General features: G+C 31.7%; 1 protein-coding gene across 6 annotated transcripts in view; it reads right to left on the reverse strand.

The window, feature by feature from the left end:
• The window catches only part of LOC125057212 (semaphorin-2A), a 405,445-nt gene that overhangs the window by 128,825 nt on the left and 257,473 nt on the right, over positions 1 to 19,147 (reverse strand). The window contains exons 1-2 of one of the 6 annotated variants that reach the window (XM_047660754.1): positions 17,372 to 17,548; positions 10,130 to 10,368 (exon numbers count right to left, since the gene is read on the reverse strand). The exons of 1 other annotated variant lie outside the window; for it this stretch is intronic. In XM_047660754.1, coding sequence (XP_047516710.1) covers positions 10,130 to 10,334 — 205 coding nt within the window. In that variant the 5' untranslated portion in view covers positions 10,335 to 10,368; positions 17,372 to 17,548. Of the gene's footprint in view, positions 1 to 10,129; positions 10,387 to 17,320; positions 17,549 to 19,147 lie in introns of those variants that run through there. 4 more of the 6 variants (XM_047660749.1, XM_047660752.1, XM_047660750.1 and 1 more) reach the window with 4 other exon arrangements.

Here is a 19,147-nt window from a genome sequence, read left to right on the forward strand (position 1 = left end):
CCGGCGTCGTGTAGAGTTACAGCGAAAATAAACTAAAGGCATATAAGTGCCAAAACAAAAAGCGCGATCCAGGCCGGGTATCGAATTACCTTTGACGTGAGGATTGCATTCGAATAGACTGTACTATTGATCGAAAGACCGCGTGTTTCTTTGTACCGGAGTGTGAACAGTGAAGGGATTTCTCTTTGGTAGAGTCAAATGAACTAAAGCGATTTAAATGCGAAGTTTGAAATCGATTTGAGAATGGTCTTTTTCGAGGTAACTGTATCATAAAAAAAAAAAACAAAAAAAATTGTACCAAAACTTTTTTTTGGGATGGACCCCTAATCACTCAAGGGTTTGAAAGATAGTAGCCGATTCTCAGATTTACTGAATATGAATATAAAATTTCATAAGAATCGGTGTAGCTGTTTCGGTGGAGTATGGGAACGAAATTGTGACATGAGAATTTTATACATTAGATTGTTTGGAATATTTTCATGCAGGTTTTAAATAATCAAGACTAGAAAAATCTAAGCTGTAGATGTGGCGTCGAAGAATTTAAAGCAACGAATTGTATTATGTCAGATTTTAATTGTAAAAAAAAACTTGACATCTAAAATAGAAAGTGCATGCTAGGGTTTAAGACAAATTGTATTAACATAGTCGCTCAAAAACAGTGCTCTTTTTAAAATAAAATAGAATTAACAATGCAAATTTCTAGTACGTTGAGTAAAATGTAAAATACATTGTCCGTTTTAGTAAGACAGTCTGAATTAAAACGAAAATGTACTACTTTAGAATGTTACCTATATGTAAATTTTGTCGTTTGATATGGGACTATTAACATACTAAGGTAACACATTATGTTGGAAAGATATTTTTTAATACTTCCAGGTTTCTACTTTAACTGTAGCTTATTTGAATATGTTCAGTTTTCGGCATAATTTAAACACTCCAAAATAGCAGTCTCAAATACATTTAAACACGCGGAGAATGAAGACATCCTGACAAAAAGTTGAAGGTCTATTAGAAAAACAATGGACTAATATGACGGTTTTTGTTTAATACCTACTAGGAGATGGTTGTTAACTAATTTATCTGCGTTAGGTACATTAGGAACACTCATTTATGCTGATGATGGAGCTCGAAGGTTGTCTAGATGGTCGTGGAGTTTTAGAATCCAATTCCAGAGTTTTTAGTCATAAGTATTGTAATAATAGTCAGCTATTTTTACTATTGGGCATTAGCATTTTAAAATTTACGAAGCTGAAATTATTGTATTATTACAGAATACGACTAGGGAGGTGAGATTAATGAAATTTTGTGTAAAAAGGCGTAGTTTATACATAGACTATAAACATATTTCGTTTTCATAGACAAAGTTGATTGAAACTTAAATCGGATGAAACATTCCAAAAACTGAATTCTTGCTTGATTCAAACCTAGCTTTTGCTTCAGTAAGTATTTTGGAATTTAAACATCTTCCTTACAGCACTCAAAGAACTTATGAAGCATTATGAAATAAACGTCTTTTAATGTTCCCTTATAAATATAAGTATTATATATGTTACAGTTAACACTAGTTTTTAGTTAAAACTCGTTTTCCCTAGTTAAAAATAGTTGTTACTTAGTTTTGCCTTTGTCAAAACTAGAAATAACAAGTGAAAACTAGAATTTACCACTGATATAATTCATTTTCTGATAAAACTAGTTGTCACTCCGAGCTTTAGTTACAACTAGCACTAGAGAAACTAATTTGAATTTTGGGATTGAAAACAAGGTAAAGTTTTAAAAATATTTATTAAAAAGATCTAGGGTATAGAAATATAGTACCGTACCTAGTAAAAAAAACTTACACTAAAGAAACATTTTAGGGAATATCAGCATAAAGTAGTTGCCAAGGTGACAACATTAATTAAAAGTAAATAAAATAATCAAACAAATCAACAGAATACAACCATAAAATTTAAAAAAGAAACATTATAATAATATTTTTAAGGGATATTGGTAAACATACAATAAAAAAATAATCAAACAACCTTAAAATTAAAAAAGATGACGATCTACTTGTTATTGCAAGACAAACTATCGTGGCATTTTGAATTACAAAGGTAGCCATTTTTCTTGCAGAGACACCTTTTTGACATACATCCTTTCTTACATACGCAGAATAAAGTAGCCTTGGTCGGAACAGTTTTAACTGACTAACTTCGAAAAAACGCGTTTTGTCTTGTAATAACTAGTTTTAACTGATATTCGATTGTGAGCATTAGTTAATTCTAGTTTTAACAAAGGCGTTTAGTAAAAACGCGTTCTAACTAGGAATAACGCGTTCTATCTAAAAACCGGTTTTAACTGTAACATATATACGTAAAGAGAAAGAAAATTAAGTGTCAAGAATATAATCTTCTCAATTTTTCCTATGTGGTTTAATTATTGTTAGACGATTTTAAGTCTCAATTAAAAAAGAAAGTTTTGTCACTTTTATTAGCATAAAAACGATAAGGACACATTAACTAATATTACGACGTCCTTTAAATATTTTGTAAAATTAAATATAAGGAAAATTAATACATGATTGAGCTAGATCCAATTATTGTAATTACGCTGATTATTTATAAACAGATTAAACATTCATATGAAATAAATTGCGATTCAATAACACGCCGATGTTTGCGTATGTTTAATGAATATAATTATATTAATTAATCTGATGGTAAGTCGCATGAGCCAGAGTTATTTGTCGTAATTTCGCTCGCGGCAATTGTGTCGCTGGTTGAGCGAATCAAATTGTACACCTCATCGGCGCATTTGCAGTAAATTAGCAATATTTGTTTTACGTTTATATTATATAGAGGACAAATATTTGTTTTTCATATTTCTTTATTATATTAATTAACTATAAATTACTTAAGATGTCATGTGGAACATGGTTTAATGGTTGCAGCTTCTTACAAACGTTGTGTAAAACAAAAAACTTGGCGATTGAAAAGAGTGGCGGAGAGTTTATTGCCAGTTCTTCTCGTCTGCCCTGATTAAAAAACTGGCAGTAAATGTAAAATTAGAAGCATTTAATGTATATTTCTTTATTGATGTTGAAGTGTAAATTGTTTTACCTTAATGAATAAATGCTTTTGAATTTGAAAGACACATTTTTTATTATACATAAACTAGACAGGTTTCATTGATCTCTTCTAATATTTGAAGTACGGCCGAAGAAGCCTGAAAAGTCCCTGTTTTAGATATCCATTGAATCTCTTATAAACTTTATCAGATGTTTTTCAGTCCTATAAAAAACTGTAAATAATTATTTTAAATGTAATATGATATTTATCGAAAATCAGCTCATGTTTATAAAGGTTTTATTCAGGCGCTAGACTTACGAAAGTGTGGAAGAAATTGTGCGACAACTCTTTCACAATCTTCGGAATTGAACAAGATATGTACACAAATTACTATCGCTGAAATTTCATTTAACTTTCTAGGGGAAACTGGGAGAGTATTTAGACCATAAGTTTTGACAACTATTATGACATTATGATAATTACTATGACATTTGCATGCCCATTATATGGCTGATTGTGCGTTTTTTTTTAAATAATCAATCTGAATGATGTACCACTATCTCTGCAAACAAACGGTAATAATTATTATTCCAAATGTAATAGTTCGTATATAAGATTCTGAGAGTGCGTGATCACTGAAGCAAATTTGAAGATAAAATACTGATCACTTGCAAATACCGATTTGTACCAGCAGTTGACGACGGTAGGCCTTTGTTCTCGTGAGAATACAATGGACAGTCGCATGCTTCCCAGACAATATAGGCCACCCTTTCTTGTTTACGTGACCAAATTTTGAACAAAATGTTTTGTGTTATCCGAAATACGTAGTGTCACTCTGGCAGCAAATATAATAGCCGTAAAAAGATTTTTTCGATAAGAACACTATCAAATTATATGTCGTGTTGTCTAAATAATCTAACTCATAAATCCATTAAAAAGCTCAATTGAAATATAGTCCTCTTGTTAGACGTAATATTTTTTTAATGTACTTATTTATTTTAATTTTATTATAGAAATAAATCTCTGTTACTGATAAAAATGTGAGCTTTTATTATAAGTAAGCTATTGAGTAGAGTGTTTAATCATCTCTCGAATGTTTTAATCCCAATTATAATGGTTATATCGTATAATTCTGTGTGAATTGAATTGAAAAATTTCTATTGAATCATTTTTTGTATGCGTTTGGGTGGCGCCCTGGATGGATTCACAAATTAGCCCGATAGATGGCGCTGCAGTCGGTACGTTCTTTAATATCCTAATCGCTTGAAATATCATGCAGTACAACTTCTGTCGGTTACCCTTGTATATAGACTTACAATTGGACTTTATACACTAGTTAAATCAAGAACTAAAAGGAGATATGGTTAGTTTAAATCGTAATTTGAATATATTAAAGATGTATATTAAAATGTAATGATCTTTATAAGTGCGACCAGTGGTCAAGCGCTTCTAAAAGTCCCTAACCCCACCCTGGAGTAGTTTATTCCACTCCGCCAGGCTGAGTACGTTCTTTAAGTTTCTATGGAAGTGTTTACATGCAACTAGCATGGATATTCGCCACGGTACTAACGTACTTATTTTGTTAAACATACGAATCATATTCATATTCCTAAAAAAGGTTTTTCAAATTTGGAATATACTTTTTCGACAAGCATAAATCTTATTCACAAAAGAACCTAAAACTTAGTCGTAACCTATGAACTATTTGATCCCTAACACTCTTGAGTTTATTTATTTATTAAAGTTTACCACATCATACATAGTACTAAATCTACGGTATGCGTGACAAACTCTTTTATCTTAAATGTATGACAATTTAGGTTAACATAAATGTTACAAAAAAATATTAGAAAATACAATTAAAATTTATACAAAATAAAATGTGTATTTTTTTGTTAAGCAAAAGAAAAAAAATCCAGCGAAACAGCTGATTAGATTCGAGATGCTAACAATGCTTTCTTTAATACCCATCAGCCCACTACCGAATATATCCAGTTCCGGGTAAGTACTGTTTAATCCGTTAAAATCGCGAAGAATTCGAAAGAGAGTTGATATACATGATATGATATAGCCATAGAACATAAACATATATTTAATATATGCTTGTGATGTTTACCTCAAAGCAATACTAAATTAAAACTTAAAAGTCTGCGCTATGAAAAGGCGGTTATACTGAAATCTAATTTTAATAATGTTTCTATATAAATTTTGACTAGACTAGGCGATTTTAAAGTGCAAATTGTGTCCTGTTTATTTAGAGTTTTAAAAACGATATTTGAAAGATCACACGATATTGAGCGATTCATGAATCGCAATCACTCAGAGTATTTTTATATTCAAATTTCGAAGAGCACATTACCAGCGATAGAGTGCTATTAGGGAACATACGTTTTGGTCAGCAATAGTGCATAGTGGTTAATGTATAAGCCATTCATTAAACGCTATTCAGCTAGGCTAATGTACGGTTGTCGGGAACTTGCTGAAACATTTTCCTTGCTAATGTTAGAACTTATCTTAATACTACGTAGTATACTCGTAGTTGATAAATTGTGTATTTATAAACATAGTATTTGTGTTAATATACTAAGTATTAAGAACTGTTGGCTACGTTTATGCATCATATTTATTCCAGTTTTCGTCTAAACATGTTTGATATTATTTATTTAGGTAATAAATATTTTATAATTAAAAACTGGACAATTTAATTATTAGAAGGAAATCGTATTTACATTGTCACAAAAGGAGAGAACAGTTCTTTAGTTAAAACAGCGTAATAATACTATCTCTATATATAGTATAGTATAGTATCTAATATAAAAAAACAGTAGCTCTACAACCATTTAGGTATCTGTTTTGTGTTCATTTGTTTTTTCTAATAGAGAAGGACCTGACACACGCCGTCTATGTTTTGGTTTTGAGACATGCTGGTTTCCTTATGATGTTTTCCTTCACTGTTGTTAAATGCGCATATAGACGGAAAATCTATTGATGCACAGCCGGGATTAAACCACGACTTTATGGATGACAGTCGCACGCTAAAGCCACTAGGCTAACACTCTCTATCTATAAGGTACTAAAAATATTTTCTTACACTATAGGATATCACTCAATTTAAATGTGTCATTGTGTGATTTAAATTGAGTTGAACGCCAATTCCAAATTCAAATTTCCTCACCAAACAACAAAACATTTCTAAGAATCCTCTGCAAAAAGCTCTGATGCATGCGATGCGTGCAGCTGACGCCAAAAGTACGGCATAATATGATGTCCCTAATCTACTTCACGGTCCGTTGGCCCGAGCCCTGTCGATAACAATAACAGACTTAATATGCCCGATAATCGGTTTTGCTATTCCAAAACCTCGGTGATTGACACTTTCGATGACGTTTCAACTGAACCCAACTCCCCAAGTTCACAGCTTTGAATTCAAAGGATCAGATTTAAATTTATTTTGATATATACAGCTGCGAATCTATGTATAAATAAAAATTAATCGCAAAAATGTTGCTAACGGCAAAACAAGAAGCGAGACCAATTTGAGTATTTGTTTTTTATTTATTCTTTGAACTCAAAGGAAGGTTTTTAAGGAGATAAAAAAAATGTTATTTAGTACTTAGGTTGTTTCATAGAAATCAGTTTCTATGGGGGCATAGCCAAACGCAGCTACTAAAAAGGTAAGCTAAGTAAAAACTTATTTTGGTAGATGTGGTAAATCACAGAACATTTTCCATTGAAAAATTAAGGGAGGGTAAAACTTGCTGAGTTTCTTGCCCGTTCTTCTCAGAACACGGCCTCCTGGTAGTTTTGCGAACGAATGGCGTAATCTTGCTCTTTCGCGAATTTTGTAAACGTTTTTGACATTCATAAGCATGCGCTAAGACGCATCTAAACTGAATAAACGTATTTTGAATTCATTTGAAGTTCGCGAGGGCAGCTAGTAGAAAATATATGTGGAGCAGTGTTGTGTTAATTGCAATTCATTTTAATTCTTCTCATCCGTTCTACGCTCTTGATTTGTGAACTGGCAGTAAATGTAAAATTAGAAGCATTTAATGTATATTTCTTTTTGACGTTCATAAGTGTACATTGTTACCTATATGAATAAATGATTTTTGACTTTGACTTCACTTTCTTTCTTTCGTTATACGGTGACGGAAGACTTAGGGTAAATTTTAGAATGAAACGTATTTGATCTTGACTTACGAGCCTCTAAAAATCGTCATCTATCTCACCACTTTCTGAACGAAGGAGACACTGATCAATATAATAGAAAAGGGTCTTGCTATTGGATGTATTTACTAAATATCACCCAAACCTACGAAATCGGAGGCGATATGACTTTTCGACTGACTGTTCTTCATCACAGAATATATTATTCGGAAACTTTTGTTTGTGTTTGCAACACATATTTGCGTTTATTCATCAACTATAAATTATCGTCTATTTCATACTGATTCATAACCAATGTATTGCTTAGACCTGTAAAGCTATAATTAGTGTATTTTCATCGAGTACAAGGTATAATTATTCGAGCGCATTTAATATGCTCTAAGTGAATTGTTTCAATGCACTAAGAGAAACGGTAGTTAATAATGGTTAATGCACACTATTTACAGTTTTATATTTAGTATAAAATACTTTTGTAAGGAGTTATGTAATCTAATATTAGTTAAGTTACATACATATACTTTAGTTAATAATTAGAATCGTAAACCTAATTTCGCTGTTTTTCTGATGATTTTTCCTTATTTTTCTGCCTAGTGCCAACAAATTTAATTTTAATGGAATTTGTTGAAAATTTTATTTTATGTTGGTTTATGTTAAAAAAATATTTTATGTGTGTATTGTCGTGTGTGTTTTAGTTGTATTTTTTTTTAATTTGTATTTTTTTTTTTGAGAAACTTATGCTTGCGTTAATTGTCGCACATTTTGGATGTAAGATTTTGTGTAATAATTGGTGGATTTAGGACTGTATGTGATGTCGTGGGCTTGATAACTAAATAAATAAATATGTAAGCACGCACACTTGAAGCCAATTTTTTTATTATTGTTATTTTGTGTGTTTCTGTGTTTTGTAATAAATGTTATGTCTGTCCGTCTGTCTATCAAATCGAGACCTTTAGTGTTTACCACACTCATTTTAATTTAAAATTCTCGTTTACGATAATGTCCAATAACTTAAGTGTTACTTAAATGTACGAACTCCTCAATAAGTTACGTTAGTTTTTTTTAATCCAGCGTCGCAACCTCCTTACCCCATATGTTATCTTAGTTATAAGCTCATATTTTAAACAATTAAAGTCAGACTCATATTTGGTCGTAAAAACCGATAGTCGTAACAGCCGATGACGTTGTTATTAGGTACTTAAATACAATAGAATTCAGCTGGGACCTTTGATTTTTGTCAATATAACCGGTATGTCGTTCTAAACGTTGTCGTCGTTAACGGTTTTGACTGTATTAAAAATTAACGACTTACTGTAGCGGTAAAAAATATTTATTTTAGTTTTAGTAATAAGTCTCTGTTTTCTATATTGTAACGTTTGTTAAGATACAATTACATTAATCCGTTGGATAAACTTACCCTGATCGACAGACTAAGTTCAGGGTCTCCAATACCGGCTAAAACAATGTACTGCCATATACTTTTCTTGGCCGGTAAGAGCGTCCCTGTCATGGATATTAGTATTGACAGTAAATAAAAATTAACCCTTAATATTTTTTGTGATGTCTTAATAAAACGATGTATACTACACACACATGGAACAACTGCTATGATAGATATTGTTACCTGTACTATTAATGTAATATCTTTTAAGATATCAGTAATCAAACCCGTTCCATTATTAAACCTTTACCATTGTAATAATGCAAGGACTAAAAATAAATACATTTTAGTTGGTTTTATTATTTATTGTACGCACCAAAATGGCGACGGTACTAATTTCGGCCGCCGGCCAAGAAAAGTATGTGGCACTGTTCTTTTTGAATAAGTTTTTATTTTATTCAGTTAAATTTTGATTATATACAACAAACTATTTATAAATACTTTTAATAAAAAGCTTTGATTATAAATGAATGTTAGACACTGTCGTAACTTGTCGTATATGATTTTTATCATTTTTTAAATTAATAAAATTGTGTTTAACCGAAAATATACAAATATATTTTATACGGTAATTAATTAGTATATCATGTCTATATGAAAGTGCTACTATAACGCCACCCGGAATTTATAGGTGAGGGCAATGAAACAAAAGAATTATTTTGTCTCGCCACACCCAAACGAAAATATACATCTGTCTCTTTTCATGATACCCTTGAATGCGTTGAATAAGGTGTAAAGGGTGAATGTAGTAGTTACGCACACATACGTAGAACACACACAAATTGATACAAATACTTGTATGTGTGCGGGGATATCTTGAAAGATGATTCCCAGAAATGCTTTTAAATTTTTTAGCTTAACGCTAGCGACAATGTTAAGAAATATTTACTATTTCTCGAGAAACTAAAGTTAAATTACGAATCATGTAATGATTTAATAAACTTAAGCAGATGCATTTAAATTTATTAAAACCGTACGTAGATGTATATATAGATAAATATATATATAGATAAATATATATATAACAATACTTGCCCGCAACACTGTAAAATATAACTCGTCATAGTCGTAGAATAGTGACGGATCTGACAAATAGTACAAACTTTTCAAAATATTATAATCATGTTAGTTTTTTTGCCATAACTTTTTTAATTCAGATTCTGTAATTATGAAAATTGGCATACAAGCGAACAAAAGGGTTTGCTTTGAAATAAAATAAAAATAATATTAAATTACGCAGTTTTCTAGAAAAATCACATGCTTCTATGAGCGTACCTATCAAATCCGTCACCTTACCGACTGATAAACTTGAAATTTAAAACACATGGATTTTTTTTTAATGTAGCCGTAATATTTAGTCAATGTAGTACCAAAATATGATAAAAAGTGGATTTTGGATTTTTTTCAAATCCAACAGTGTTCGACGATCATGTCGAACTGTTTATGACGAAATACGATTCCAAAAATGACTCACCTCTTCTGTGTCTCACGTGGTATTTGCTCTTAGTCACTGGTCCAGTACAACACGGCTGTTCATAGTAATAATTATAAGAACTCTCCACTTCTGACGTAGGCTGTATGAGCTGGGAATGGACCTGCCACTCAGCGCCGATGAGTACTACGGCCAGCCATCTAACAGTAAGGGAAATAGCCCCCATAGTCCGTACTAATTGACACATTCACAACACTGCACTATGACACTAAAACATCATCGAACCTGTAGAAGAAATACTAATAAACCTCCGACATATTTTATAAGGCAAAATCAAACAAGAAGTTAAATTAATACAATATATTTAAATGTGTTTAAGTAAGTGATGTTTTTTAAGTTGGAATTTGCATCAAAGCGGTAAGCGTAGGCCTAAATTGGATTGCAAAATATGCGCCGGCAAGATTGATTTTTACAACAAAAGAGATATTTAAAAATATTTTTGTATTTTATGTTTCTGTTACATATTTTGTAGAAAAGAGATGTAAAACTTGTAAAATTTACCTTAAATTCCACATGTACAAAACAATTTAAGCAAAAACGAACAATTCAACTTTTTTTACAATGATTTATTACGATATGTCAAAATTTATTCACATACTGGAATCATAGCGCTAAGTATCCACTCAAAATATACTTAGTTAACAATAAAGCTTAAAATGTATTTTTAGCCAACCTGGATTGCTTTGGCTCCATAAATTTAAAATAGATATAATATTATGGTCTTTTAATGTTTTATCTACTATGCTTGTTAGTTTTTTAATTTAATTTTAATCTCTTTCTAACTCTAGTTTATTACTTAAAATACTGTGGTGTATCTCTTCACCAAGGTTAAACCCCTTAGCGGTTTTGATGTTTTCTGTATTTTAGTGTATATATTAAGCATTAATAAATAAAAACATTACATATATGACTTAAGTTATAAATAGCAAACAGACTATTGGTAAAAATAGAGCCATCTGAAAAGAGTTGGAGGAGGCCATTACCCAAGAGGGGTCCATTCACAGACGACTAACTATTTTCTACTAACACTATTTGAAATGTTAATTAAAGATTTGGAAATAAAATAAGCTTTAATTATTATTATTTAAATAAAAATTACAAATTAAAGTACCCATTTAATAGGGTTTATAATCGAAATATTAATCAAATAATCAATGATATACCCAGATAACTGGTAAATCCAATAATACCGATGCCAAACAATATAAACGTAAACTGTTATTTATTGGCTGTGATTTATACTGAGCGCTCACGCGAACGCAAATAACCAATTCTGTAACCAATAAATAAAATAATAGAATAAAAAACCACAATACGCCCTTTTGTGCAACTTTGTAAAAAAGCCAGGGATAGTTAATGGTTTAAAAGATCATTATGATAATGTCTGTTTGCATTATGTTGTCGAAAGCATTTTAAAGATGAAAAATAAAAAATAGTTTTCTTTTATATAATAGGGGGAAGCTCATCTGACGTTCAGTGATACAGTGCCCATGGACACTCGGCTAGCGAAAGCGTTACGAGTTTAAGAATTAGTACGCTCTTTTCTTGAAGGACCCTAAGTCGAATTGGTTCGGAAATACTTCAGTGGGCAGCTGGTTCCACATAGTGGTGGCAAAAATGCCTTAAGAAATGCTCAGTTGTCGAACGACGGACGTCGAGGTAATACGGATGGTATATTACTACACTATCTACTTATCCGGCCGTGCGAAGCCGGGACTCAGCGTGAGTCATTTTATATTTTTAATTTTTGAAACAGTTCTTATTTATAATTTCAATTCTTTTATTCAATTATTAATATTTCCAATTCATTACATCTCATCTAAACCGTATCAGTAATCCATCTTCTCAAAGAGATTATAATCACGAGTATTCAATAAATAAATGTCTTCTGGTAAATTTAACCCGAATCTTCGGTCCTTCGTCATGTGTATCTTTGAATGCGGTCAGGGTCCTATGAAAGAGTGTTGAGATGAATTAAATAGATAAGCTTCAAAAAAGGGATATTGAAAGGGTGACAGACGTGCGAGTATCTTGATATTTGATAAATTCTAAAATAATAGGGACATATCATAGAACTTATTGGCAATTTGCAATCAAAATAGCGCAATGATAATTCCAGATTTGAAAAAAAAACAATACAATATTCTAAATTTGAAAATTTTGAATCATTAGCTAAGAAAATACCACAAATATAATAGAAGATACTGGCAACATAAAATCAAACAAGCGGGATTTGAAATTCCACATTTGAAAAAAAACTGAATAGAATATTCTAAATTTGAACATTTTGAATCATTAGCTAAGAAAATACCACATATATAAAAGAAGTTACTGGCAATATGAAATCAAACAAGCGTGATTTGAAATTCCAGATTTGAAAAAAAACTGAATCCAATATTCTATATAGGTATATAAAAAAATACATTACTATTTCTTGAATTTTAAACGTGGATATTAAAATATTTCCTTAAATTTTAATATCCACGGGAACCGAGGAACCTAATATCACGAAACGCTAAAATCTGAGAAACTGACTATAGATCAGTATACTATAGATACGATATGATTTGCATTACAATTCCCAGTAAGCAAGATAATATCTTTATAACGCTAAGTTTTAATTTAAATGCTCATCTTTACTAAGAATAAATATAATATCTGAAATATTTTTATAGCTAACTACATTCAATGATTAATGGTTTTCAACTTCATGAATGATTTAATGATTTGAATCTCCCCAACGAATCATTGATTTCGAGGGCGGATTTTTCATTTTGTTTATATCCTTTGGGATCAAATTCACGTGACGTTTAATGGGAGTTGAAAATGTTACTACACTGCTTTAATATAACTCGAACATTATTCGTTTTTCTAATTATAATATATTTGTGATTTTAGTACTTATGAAATAAATACCTTTTTCTTATTAAATTTACAGTCGCGAAGCTGTAGTAATAGAATAGATCTCAGTGCGATTCCCGACAAAATAATATTTTTTTTGTTTATCCATCGTTTAAACAGTACCAAGAGCAAATGTCAACTAAGGGCAGGCTGTGTGCATTGGACCATACAGGAAGTTTACGCAAACAGTTTTTATAAATAACATTATCTTATTTTGATAATAGAACGGATATTAATGCAACCCAATGGTTCAACTATTCATAATAAATATAATTGGGCAACTGCAACAACATTATAAATAATAATTAAATAATTTGATTTATAAAAGCCTATCCAAAGTACAGTACCGGAATTATTAACTCAAAAATTAACTAACAAAAAGTTTGACTCAAAAAGCCTCGCGCACATCCTGTCCGGTGATTCTCAGTATTGAAACCGGTTCCATAATGATGTCTTCATTACTGATTCCCAACAGACCACTTCATATTATACTGGTATAAGATTTTTTGCTTCACTGATTTTGTGTTTAATTTTCATTCAAATTTTACAAGGATCAGATGAAAGTTCAGGCCGCCTCGTGATATGTGCTATTAATAGTACATATAATTTTTTTATATTAACTGTATCAAGAAAACAAATAGACTCTGAAGCCACAAATAGACTTTGAAAATTAAATAATTAAGAAATTATGATAGAAGTAGTAATATTACATTTGATTGTTCTTATATAGGTTAGTCTTATCCATTTGCGAAAAAATGTACCTAATAAAGAATTAGTAAATACTTGCGGTTTTTCGCCTTAGTTTAGATTAACATTCAAAATTATTTGAGTGAATCCCTAATTACATTGCCTTGAAATTCAGCTTATGAAACCATCCAGCGACCATAGCGTTAATAAAATAAAAAGTTCCAACGAAAATTCAAAATAATTTCATCGCAGAAATTCAAAGCGCTCCGTGCGCATTACTTTATACGAGTTCATTAAACGGATTTTAATCTCCTTTCATATCTGTCAATCTCATTTTATTCCATAATTACACCGTTACTGCTGTCCATTGGACGACATCCTTCTCATTATGGCCGAAGAATGTTAAGAAATTTCATCCGACAGCCCATTGAAGCAGCCCTTCCAATTGTGCTAAGGTGTTCCAAATGAATGGTAGGTGGAATAGGGGTACGATTATAATGAAATTTCGCGTCGATAAAGACCACTGAGCCCGTAACACAATACTCGATGTTTCCTTCCCGACTCGTATCCATATCACATCATTAAACCGAATAAAAATATCGGCCGAAACATCTCAGTTTAGCGAGAGGGACTACATCTAAGGAAGCGATTTCATACTTTACGATTGAATGATCGACACAACAATTTAAATTGGAAGCACTTTTCATGAAGCAAATACTGATCGCTCCATAGAAATCCAATCGGCAAGCTTATTCAGTGCACTTTTATGATTCTGTAAATATATCCAGACAAGTTAATTGCCTGGGCAGAAGAGATACTGTGCGGGTCGGATATACGTTTTGAATTATTAATACAATACCGTAGAGGGAATCGTAAGCTCCTTACTAAGACCTGAATAAATATTGATGATACTGATAGTCCTCAGACCAAAACAGAATAACACCGTGTAGTCACCGTTAATAAATAGTTTTTCAATAGCGTCGCGCCTGAAATAACATTAACGAATTTGTGATAAACCTTTATCCGAATCTGCTTAAATGAGATAAATCTGTATCGGTAACTTTTATTAATCTTTTATAAAGCTAATTGATTACCTTAATTACTTGCAATATAGGCAGCTGGAACTTACTAACTTTAGAATATTTTGGGGAAAGAGGTGGAGTAAATATTGATTGTTATATTACTCCTACTTTGAATGTTATTTCCGGAATTTAATTGTATTAGAATATTGATTGTGATAAAAATATAGTTTAACTATACAAATAATATCGTTAGCTAGTAGAAACATCTTTTCGCTGTAATTAGATTCATCCGCTAACCATAACATTAGATCAGCGGAGATTGGGGTGAAGACTAAGATATGGTAAGTTATTAATACTGTTCGGTTACATAAACCTCAAAGTCTAATTAGTTTCTGAAGCTCAAAATCAATTAAATGTTACAAACGGAGCTATTGGATCCCTAACCGCAACCTCAAGAAATGCTAGCAGATTCAAAGCAACAACAGACATTATTATAATGTATTATACATTATTAAATTCTTCACTTGTACATTTTAAACAATTAATTACTGCAAAGCATTCACAAAGGTACTAGCTTGTTTATTTGAGTGTTTATAAATGCTAGTATATTTTAATGGGAGATAAAATATGAATGTTTCAATTTGTTCTACACATAATGAAAATGTATTGTGAGTATTCAAATTGAATACATTTAACTAATGCAGGTTATAAATACTCGAAATCCTCTATAGGGCATCAAAACTGAGTACTTCATCGTTGAACAAAGAGAAGCGAAATCTTTTATAGGAAACATTATCAATAAATGCTAGTCCCGCGTTACTTAGGGTAGCTAGTACTACATTCAACCCACGTACAAAACCGTCTGTCTTCCTATTATTGATACAAATAGAGATATCAATTGTTTTGGACGTAGGTATAACAATATAACAAATTCTGTTTAGGATTAGGGTAGCCAATGTAACAAGACAAGCTTATGTGTAGTTGTTATTGTATCAGTTAAGTAACCAGTAATATTGAGTTAGTTATTTTATTGTGGTTTATTTATTGTTTTCGGTATAAGGACGCTTTCGAGTATAAACATGTTGGTAAGGATTTTGGAATAGTATTCTGTGAGTAATTTAGACGAAATAAGATTTTCATTTTATTTATTTCCTCACTTTTCTGTTCCTCTTGCTATGTGCCAGAAAAGTGGAGTAAATAAGTCCTAAAAAAGGTACAGCTAACGAAAAACAGGGAAACAACTTAGAAGGTGGATAGACTAGAATCTAGATTAAAGAAACAGCAGGTGGTACGTGGCAGAGAGTGGCACATTGCAGAGAGGAATGGCGGGATTTGCAGGAGGCCTTTGCCAAAAAGAAGATTGAAATAGAGTCGTGTTTAAATGTCAATGTATGTGAATTCAAGGCTATTATTTTTATATGTTTATTTAGAAATAAACTATTAAAGTATCAAAGAAAAGTATCTGATTAATTTTCTATCTATTTAAATAATAAATATTATCAGTGCATGAAATCATATTGTCCCTTTTTTGTAGTCATATTGGCTTTAAATAGCTTTTCATAAGTAAGGTATATGCCTGTCACCGTTAATAGTTAAAACAGCGGTAATATGTTAGGTACTTCCTACGTAAATTGCAAAATACTTACATTATATAAATTGAGATTAGTGCGCTTAAGTCCACAGTCACAATAAAGATAATAAAGTATTTACAATATTCTTAACCTACATACCTAGTAGTAATTAAAAATGGAAATTTAACATCAAATTAATTAAAAATAACAAAGATGCTGAAATATATATCGCTATGATCGATAGCTCTTATATAAAAAATATTATTTTAATTTGTTAGTATGTGATAGTCGCGTTTTATAAAATAAACAATACTTAATCCACACATAAGCTTTATCATAATTTAATAACGGTTTTTAAAGAATATAATATTTCTTTTATAGCAAACTCAATTTTTTTTTGCTGTTTAAAATGCTATTTCGCAGAATTCGTTTACCTTAGCAGGTAGTCGACTTTTTGCCGTAATAGATTTATGAAGGGGGCCGTTGAGTGTTCCTCTGTTAGATCTATTTCAGGTATGGGTTATTCAACTCCTAATGAGTATTTGGGTTAGTTAAATCGATCTTTCAACGCTAAATGTAACATCACATAAATCGAACTTTACCATATATCCCTAATCATCTATTATATACCGTTATCACGTATTGGCTAAATTAATGTTAAATTCATTCATTTATTTGTTTATTTTAAATTTATAGAAACTGTGTTAAATCCTTTTGGTCTATTAAAAGCACTGTATTCGTGAATAAAATCGATGAAAAGAGACAACTTCAACGTATGTTTGTAGTTATTTTTACTAGTAATTTGTTAAACTTCTTGATTTTATTATTATGATATCACATTTTAACAAACTATAAATCAAACGGCATTTGATGCAAAATCCAAGAGACTTTTTTAGCCGACACTCTGTAGAGTTTAAAGTTAATTGAAATCTAAAATATGTCGGAGTTTTGGTTGGAAACATTCTGTACACTGGCATGGTGTAACGACCAACCTCAGTCCGTTGAACCAAACACGTTGAAGATTCACAAAAAATAAACACTACCTCATGTAATTAACTGTCACTTTGTTTTCGATATTATAACCGAAACACTGATAGCATAAATAACTTTAATTTTACAAAATAGGAGTCAATATATTTTATGATCGCAGACTCGAAGAAAGTTGAAACGAGCACAGCTCACACATCCGTCGCGTGTGCCGGCCGGCGCAGAACTAACTAGGTGCTTTCATTCCATACAAAACTTTTAAGTCATGGAGACGGCAAAGCTATGTCGCGCCTCTACAATTCACACACACATCCTTACCCGACACCCTATTCACAAACACGAAAGCGAGCTTCCAAGTTCACTAAATAAACGAACACAAACGCAGCCGCGTACGAACAACGTCTACCCCCTGTCCGTGAGACGTTCGAGAGGGACGGCAATATCAACAATGCATTACCGCGTTCGAGCGTAAGGGAGACTTCACTACTAAACAGATGTATATCATTTCACGCAGGTAAGTATTGAAAATGTTGGTGTGTATGAGTGGGATGGCGCACAAATTTAGCTAAGCGAAGCGCGTTGAGCGGGAGTGGGACAGGAACTGTTCGTGTCACCCGCTGTACATTCCTTCCTGATACCGGCGCGACGTCGTACCTTTCGATCGTTCAAGTGGCTGATGAAGCTTTTAGGGCTGTCACTTTAACTCAGCGTTAATTAACTCTGTTTCTGTTAACTGAATATCAACTAGTATATTATGCAAAAGTCTTATGTTACCTTCACGCATCAAATGCTGACATTTAATAAATTCGGTTTTAAAATATTATTTTACACGTATTTGTATATAGATTGGATATATATTTTAAAATAAATTTTCGTGAACTTAAAAAGAGTGGCGGAGACTATTGGCAGTTCTTCTATTCCGTTCTACGCCCGAACTGGCAGTAATTGTAAAATTAGAAGCATTTAATGTATATTTCTTGTTTGACGTTCATAAGTGTACATCGTCTTGCCTATATGAATAAATGATTTTTTTACTTTTATATGAACTGTAACACTGGGAAAATGTCTTGATAATAATGACAATAAAAAGACCTAAAGATTTAGTTAGTTAAAAGCTCATTGATAAAAAATGTCGAAGTCGCATGTCATCGTGAAAATAATAAATGTCATAAATTATATTAATTTTTTTAATAGACAAGAAGGTTGATTAGCCAGGTGTGTCTGTCATACGCAGTCGACTTTTAGGTCTAAGCACGCTCAAGTCACTAGGCTAACACTGCGCTATCATAACCACCCAATTAAATTCTAGTTATGATAAGCGTAAAATTAAACATTAAAAAAGTCTAATTTGAATTAAATTAATTAAAATTTATGATATCTTGACTTGAATGAAATATTATACATAAAACGCTGGAAAGTGCCACCCCTGCGCTAAGATGTTACAATTCACAAAATAGCAGGTAGTTGTGCAAGGCATACTTTGCGTCAAACGGGCTGCAATTTTTTGGTAATTTTTTTGCCTTCCTTAGAAGACTTTTTGTTCAATCACATCTCTTTGAACGTATGCGCTGATGTCAATCAATGCGCAAGTGGTATTATTGCATTCATCTTAACTCAAATCAAGATACCAAATTAGCTCGGAACAGCTACCCGTATTACTGACGCGATAAAGTCAAAACATCGAACAACGAAAAAAAGGTTGTCGTGAAAATAATACCCCGCATGAATTCTTTTTAACGAACCTTCTGTATCAAGCGTTAAGCGAGACACTTCTGCGAAATCGGAGCCGGGCGCGGGCGGTCTGACACTAACGCATCAGAACACCATATCAA

The sequence above is a fragment of the Pieris napi genome, chromosome 16 (genome assembly GCF_905475465.1).
Source record: "Pieris napi chromosome 16, ilPieNapi1.2, whole genome shotgun sequence".
Taxonomy (NCBI): domain Eukaryota; kingdom Metazoa; phylum Arthropoda; class Insecta; order Lepidoptera; family Pieridae; genus Pieris; species Pieris napi.